The 8096-nt window shown below is 38.1% G+C and overlaps 1 protein-coding gene across 1 annotated transcript; it reads left to right on the top strand.

The window, feature by feature from the left end:
* Window positions 1-5088: 5088 nt before the first annotated feature.
* LOC308273140 (disintegrin and metalloproteinase domain-containing protein 21-like) lies at window positions 5089-7536 on the top strand (the record flags this gene model as incomplete). The annotated part of the gene is made up of 1 exon (XM_080710242.1): window positions 5089-7536. One exon carries the CDS (start codon window positions 5089-5091, stop codon window positions 7534-7536), a length of 2448 nt encoding a protein of 815 aa, XP_080566368.1.
* Window positions 7537-8096: the final 560 nt, after the last annotated feature.

The raw sequence follows: 8096 nt of genomic DNA, 5'->3' as shown, positions 1-8096 counted from the left end.
AACTTAATCAAGGAGAGACAATTGAAGAGGAGATCTATTCCCCTTTGTGTCATGGGAGGCCTCAAATAACAGAGAGCATTAAAAATGAGTGATAATGAGGGTTCCTTCTAGAAAGGAGTGTGGGAATCATCACTTTATCTATGGTAAGTAGACATTCAACAGATTAGTTATGAGGAGAGAAGCTCAATAATTAGTGAATGAATAGACACACGCATGCAAAATGAGTCTGCAAGTTGTTAGATCTCCAAGAGGATTAGGCACTTTACTATTTTCTATTCTGCTCTGTTTATTTGAATGGGAGCCACTAAGACTGTTTTTAAGGTATTGTTGCTCATACTTTGAAAAACACTAAACTCAACTATAAATGGGAATTAGAGGAAGGTAGTAAATAGGTGACAGAAACTGATGAAGTTGATGAGGCTGTGGGGGAAAGAAGAATTTATAAGATGGTGTATGAGAGACAACTTTGAGGACTCTGTACTATTCTGACATCATTCCACTTTATAAATGAAAATATTACATTCTCTCAAGGACTGTGGTCTCTGGGGTCATTCTCTAAAATAATGTAATGAAGCCAGGTGAAATGATACATACCTAAAATTCCAGTACTTGGAAGGCTGAGAGAGAAAGATCACAGGTTCAAGGGCAAACTTAGCAATTTAGCAAAGCCAACAGAAAATTAGTGAGACCCTCTTCCAAAATAAAAAAATAAATAAAATAGTGTTGGGGTATAGCTTGGAGGTAAAATGTCCTTGAGTTCTAACCCTAGCATCATATTAATAAATAATAAAATCCTCTGGCTCAAATAATCTTTTTTGTTTGCTTTCGTTTTTGCTTGTTTTTGTGGTGTTGGGAATTGAACCCAGGAGGATTCTGCCTCTGATCTCCTCCCCAAATCTGTTTTATTTTTTATTTTGAAACAAGTTCTCTCTAAATTGCAGAGGACCTCATTAAGTTGCTGAGGCTGACTATGAACCTGCAATCCTCCTGTCTCAGCCTTCCAAGTACTGGGATTACAGGCACGTGCTACTATGCCCAGCTCAAATAATTTTTAGGTTTTGTTTTGCTATTACCAGCTTGCAGGATGAAGTCTTGGAAACATGTTCTGACAGATTCCTTTGTTTTCAGAAATTTACTAGCCTAATTACCACCTACTCTTCAATAGTGCCACATAATTGTTCTTTCCCATCACAACAATCCATACTCCGTGATAATTACTATATATATGAACAGATATATATGGCTAGCCAAGCAGCAGATTAGAATTTTGCTTAAAATTTGGAGAAGTTGTTCTCAAGGGTTTCTTTCAGTGATCTTGAATTCTTCCATGGGTATTTTGGAAGCAAGGCTCCTTTTTATTGAACCTGCTTGCTTTACCCAAGCAATTAAGGTACTCATGTCACTTCAATGATGAGAATAATGTTCAGTCTGAAACAAATCCCCTGCCACCTGTCTGCAAGGACAAAGCAAAGATAAAGAAGGAGAAGGAGGAGGAGGAGGAGAAGAAGAAGAAGAATTAAATCCTCTATTAGAGTAGCATTAAGTGAAGAATTCTTGGTTTTACAATTAAAACTAACACAATGAAAATCTGACAATAGTAACAATTTGTAGAAACAAAGAATGTTGACTTTCAGCCTGGAGACATATGTATTCATGAGGAAATTTAGGGGGGAAATCAGAAAGCTGGGAGCAATGTAGACAACAAGACATACATTCTTAAAGGCATCGAAGTACTTGAAATCAATATTCATGACTTTAGTAAGCTAAGCTATTAGGCTTATCCTAATTTTGCATGTCTCTCCCTCTGATGCATTGCCCTAAACAAACTCTGAGATTTCTGTTCCCAGCAGTGTTGGCAGTGTGTTGCAGGAGTGGTGAAATAAGGCATTATTTCATGAAAAGCATTCATCTAAACTGGGTTGAACATTTTAGTTAACAGTGGTTGAGCTGATAAAGTCTAGAATCTGACTATAGGGATTACAGGTCAATGATGAAAACTGGGATTACAATGGGAAAACATAGCTAAAGATTGTTGAAAGTGAGTTAAAATAGTGACAGAAAAACTGGCTTAAAGAAGAATTCAATAAATTTAGAATCAAGATAAAAGAAAAATTGAGGAGAAATGGATCCTGGGTCCAGGAGACTGAGTCTGAACACTTTCCATTTTGGATTGCCTACTGTGGGCAGTGTAGAGTCAGAGTGTTTGAGCTCCCTCATAGCAGAGTTGCTTTCCTCTGTTGTTCCAGTGCAATTATTGATCTCATTACTTTAATGATCTCAACACTTTAATGATCTCATGAAAATTGTGGATACTCTGACCAGGCCAAAATTTTGTTGCAGTTTTCAAGGTTTTAAAGTATATCTTCACTGCAAACACTGTAAATTTAGGTGCTAGACTATTTACTTAGGACTGTATCATCTTTTTATATTTCCCAAGTATACAGCATAGTATATGCATATTATGCAGACTCATTCATATTTTACTTGAAACCAGGCATGGGGACGCATGCCTGTATTGCCAGTACTTCGAAGTATAAGACAGGAGGATCATAGGTTCAAGGCCAGCTTCAGCAACTTAATGAAACCCTGTTTCAAAATTTTAAAAAAGATAAATAAGCCAGGGGTGGTAGTGCATGCCTGTGGTCCCAAAACCTGGGATGCTGAGACAGGAGAAGCTCATGTTGGAGGCCAGCCTCAGCAATTTAATGAGATCTTGTTTAAAAATTAAGTCTGGGGGTGTAGTTCAGTGGTAGAATGCTCCTGAGTTCAATCCCCAGTGCCAAAACTGAATTCATACATACATACATACATACATGCATACATAAAGGCTAAGGAGTGTAGCTCAGAGGTAGAATATCCCTTGATTCAATCCCTAGTACCAAATATATATGTATATATATTATTACCAGGTTTCTTGTACTCACTCTTTATCTCTTTATGATAGTATATTTGTATTATCAAAATGCTTTTTGTATTTGTGTTTTCATATTCAATATGTGTGTATTTTTACTTCTGAGATAAGTCCATTTGAAGGTTGCTTTTGGGAACAAGCTAATTTCATCCTACAATGCCAGGGATATGGACATCATTGCCTCAGCATTAATGTTACCATCCCCACAAATTTCTTTCATTCTCCGAGTAATTAATGTCCTTTTAATTTCTTAGGGCACTTGGTTTAGATTTTTAGTCTTTTCTCATCCCCAACTGTGGCTATTCCAGCTAGTTTGATTTCCTTTGTATTCTATATGGTCAAAGGCTTTAAAAATGTCATTTTCCTTATGACTATAATCAAATATAAACACCACTGAATAACATCTTTCTATCAACCCAAGTTACTCTTTCCAATGACACTATGCTTAGTTTTGTGTTTTAGTGTGTGTGTGTGTGTGTGTGTGTGTGTGTGTGTGTGTGTGGCACTGGAGTTTGAACCTAGAGTTTGCTATCTCTGAGCTATATCTCCCAGCCTTTTTTTATTTTATTTTTTAATTTTGAAATAGGAGGGTCTTATTAAGTTGTGGAAGGCCTTAGTAAGTTGCTGAGGCTGGTTGTGAACCTGTGATCCTCCTGTCTCAGGCTCCCTAGTACTGGGATTACAAGCATGTGCCACCATGCCAACTCTCACTATTGCTTGTTTTAATGAATGAGGATATTCATTATAGTAGATCCTAATAGTTTTGAAGGCTAACTGATGCTTTGACACTTTACAATTTGACAGAATTGGAGGAAAATAGAACAACAATGATCTCTCTCATGGAAGTACATATTAAGGACCATGAAAAAATTTTTATATATATATATATATATATATATATATATATATATATATATATATATATTATATATCTCTCCTGAGCAATGTGACTAAATAATTTATCATATGAAATTAAAAGCAAGAACTATATATATTTTTCCCAGTTGATATGTATAAATATAGGTTCCCTCATTAAACAAGATATATGCTCATCTTTTTATTAACACTTTTGTTTTAAATATTTATTGTGGAAATGTTCACACATGTACATATACTTATTTTTGTAGAATTTTATTTTTATTCAAAATTTTATCTCAATTGTATATATTTATAGGGTATAGTGTCATATTTAATATAGGTATATGCTGTGCAATGATCAAATCAGGGTAATTAGAATTTCATTCCTTTAAACATTTTTTACACTTTTATTGGTGATTATAGTCTCACATCATAATGTAGTTCATAGTGATAATGGCATACATGCACACAGCACTTGGCCAGCTTTCCTCTGGCTTCCTCCCCATTCCTCTTCTTTCTCTTTCAGGATATTGAGATTAACATTGGTATTCTCACTTACATGTATATGTATTTAGAGAATAGAGTAATGAATGCGTGTGTCCTTCATCTAGGTTCCACAATTCTTAACCTGTGGCCAACTATCACTATCTTGTACTCTCATGGTGTGACTCCCTCACCAAAATTAAAGAGAAAATTCAGTACACAATATGGAATCATGCCCTGAACTTAATGCTAATTTATTTGACCCATGCCCTGTCTTTCAGTCAAAATTCTCACTGTTATAATCCAAAAACAACTAGCCACACAACTTAGAGGAAGGAAAATTATTTGCTTACATTTCTAGAGATTTCAGAGGTTCAGTCCATGTTGAGCTGGATTCATGGAGCTCAGGGAATGGCAGTGGGAAGCATAGAAAGGGAGAGAACAAATTCTCTGCTCTCACATCATGGATACTAAGAGAGCTAGCAAAGGAATTCAAAGACATAAGCACATTCCCCAAAGCCACAACCCCAGGAACCCACCACCTCCTACCATACCCCACTTTCCTAGGTTACCACTCAGGAAATCCATTACAATGGATGTATACACTGATGATATTATATACCACATGACTTAATTATATAAATTCTGAACATTAATACATAAACATTAATCCATCCGGGGAAATTCTATATCTAACCATAGCTCCCTACTCTTTTCTGTAACCCTGGAAAGCTCGTAGTTTAGAAACCCCTATTTTTGCCCTTATTTTTATTTTTTCTTTTAGTTTTGCTTCTCTGATGGATTGACTTAGCCAGAAGACATCCCCTTAAAGGTCAATGCTGCATACAACCAAGTCAAAGGGAGGGGACAGTCCTGCAGTGCCTCCTGCCAATTCTTCTGCACCTTTACTCATAGCCAGGATGGCTGTAGGAGATATCCTGGTGACTGTGAGGATCCCTTTCCTGCATGTCTGGCTGAAGGCCTGGATCTTCCTTTTGGGATGGCCCCAGGTTGGGCATTCTCAATACCACAGGCTCCCAGAAGTGGTGATACCCTTGAGGGTAATTGGCACTAGTAGAGGCGAGAGGGCACCAGGATGGCTTTCCTATAGCCTGCACTTTGCAGGCCAAAGACACATTATGCACATGAAAGCCATAAAGTTTTTGGTGTCCAAAGACCTCTCTGTGTTCACTTACACAGACCAGGGTGCTCTGATTGAGGACCACCGCTTTGTCGAAACAGACTGCTACTATCATGGGTATGTGGAAGGGGACCCAGAATCCCTGGTTTCTCTGAGCACATGTTTTGGGGGTTTTCAAGGACTGATACATGTAAAGAGCATTGCTTATGAAATCAAACCCAGAAAGAATTCTACCACATTTGAACATCTGGTTCATAAGATAGACAGTGAGGACACACAATTGCCACGCAGGAGATGTGCATTAACAGAAGAGGAAATAATACACCAATTAAAGCTTCAAAAGAGTAATAATTCCATTTTGAATCAAGGTAGCTATTTGGGATGGTGGACTCACAGATCATTTATTGAAGTAGCATTGGTGGTAGATTATGAACGATTCCGTTACAAAGGAAGAAATGTCTCAAATGTGATGGAGGAAGTGTTTATCATTGTCAATATAGGAAATTCCCTTTTAAAGGCACTGGGTGCTGAATTTTCTATAATTGGACTTGAGATCTGGACTGAAAGAAATCTCATACCAGTGGGTAATATAATAGAAACTCTGGGAAATTTTTGTACATGGAAAGTTTTCGGCCTTAATTCTCGCATAGAAAGTGATGTTACAGAGCTTTTTATAAATGCTCATTTTGTTAATTATTATGGCTATGCCTATATTGGAACTATATGTGTTTATGAATTTAATTGTGGACTTATTGGTCTCCTGGGAGAGGAAATACTTAAATTTGCAACTACTATGGTACATGAGACAGGTCATATTGTGGGTATGGTACATGATGAAAAATATTGTACATGTGGCCACAAAGAATGCATAATGTTTTCAGAAGGAAAGGAACCCAGTAGATTCAGCAACTGCAGTTATGATATATTTTGGGAAACCTCTTTAGTAACAACCTGTATGCGCAATACACCAAGACCTTTGGACATCTTCACAAATAAGAAATGTGGGAATGGTGTGGTTGAACAAGATGAGGAGTGTGACTGTGGGTCCCAAATGGAATGTGAAAAAGATCCATGTTGTTTGGCAGACTGCAAAATTAGATCAGGGGCCACCTGTGCTTTTGGGCTTTGTTGTAAGAATTGCGAGTTCATGCCATCAGGCACTTTGTGTAGGGAAAAGCTCAATGAATGTGATCTGCCAGAGTGGTGCAATGGATCTTCACATGAGTGCCCAGAAGATGTGCATATGCAGGATGGGGTCCCTTGCTTGGGCAATGGCTACTGTTTTGAAAAAAGATGTAATCAGCGTGATGCGCAGTGTCAGCAAATTTTTGGCAAAAATGCCAAGAATGCAAACATGACTTGCTACATAAAAATGAACAGCCAAGGTAACCGCTTTGGTCACTGTGGCTTAAATAACACTGAATATGTAAACTGTAGTAACTCAGATATTCTCTGTGGGAGAGTTCAGTGCGAAAATGTGACAGAACTTCCCCTGTTAGTAGAACATTCCACTGTGCATTGGACTGAATCTGATGGTGCCTCCTGCTGGAGTACTGATTACCATTTTGGGATGACCATACCAGATATTGGTGGTGTGACAGATGGCACAGAGTGTGGTCCAGGGCATGTGTGCATCCAGGCTAAATGTGTCTCTATGTCACGCTGGAAAAGAAATTGTTCTTCAGAGACCTGCAATATGAAAGGGGTCTGCAACAACAAGCAACACTGTCATTGTGAGTCCCAGTGGAATCCACCCTATTGCCAGAGCAGTGGCTATGGAGGTAGTGTTGATAGTGGACCACCCCCAGGGAAATATGTGCCACCGAAATCCTCGGAAAAAAACAGTGGACACCTTTTTCTAATTCCTCTTGGGCTTTTATTTTTGTGTTCAGCCCTTTTACTTTTGATGATTCAGAAAATAGTTAAGAAAGAGCCCAGAGCTCAAACTGCACCTCAGCCAGAACAGCCCAGTGCTCAAACTGCACCTCAGCCAGAACAGCCCAGTGCTCAAACTGCACCTCAGCCAGAACAGCCCAGTGCTCAAACTGCACCTCAGCCAGAACAGCCCAGTGCTCAAACTGCACCTCAGCCAGAACAGCCCAGTGCTCAAACTGCACCTCAACCGGAAGAGCTCAATAATTAAACCTCACCCGAGACAAAAGAGTAAAATCTTACATTTTCAGAAGTTAATTCCAATCCTTAATGAAATTTTTCATGTATTAATTTTAGTATCCTCATGTGCAAAGGTTATTGCAAGTATGAGAAACCACTAATAGTCTCATAGATCATAAACATGATCTATGTTTATGATAATTTTTCAGGATCATAAACATTCCCCATTTAATAAATATGATTCCTAGTATATGCCTACTTTTCATTATTATAATCAATGTTAGTCATTTATTTGTTTAGTTTATTCTTTATATTTGTGGTCCTGGCTATTCACATATGCTAGGCAAGCAACCATTGACCTACACCCCAACACTAGTGGTTTAGTTTTTTAGTTTTTTTTGGAATTTATTTCCTTGTGTTTCCTGAGCAAAGGCACAGCACAGAAGGGTGTGTGTGTGTGTGTGTGTGTGTGTGTGTGTGTGTGTGTGTTAACTTGGTGTCTTTTGATCCCAAATGTCCTGTTTAATCTGCTTTGTCATGTGGAGAGAGGGAACCCACAAATCATACTCCTCTGCCAGTCCTCCCAACTGG

This window comes from Muscardinus avellanarius, assembly GCF_963383645.1.
Source record: "Muscardinus avellanarius genome assembly, chromosome: 14".
Lineage (NCBI taxonomy): Eukaryota > Metazoa > Chordata > Mammalia > Rodentia > Gliridae > Muscardinus > Muscardinus avellanarius.
The sequence above is the reverse complement of the archived record's forward strand: the minus strand, read 5'-3'. Positions and strand labels throughout refer to the sequence as shown.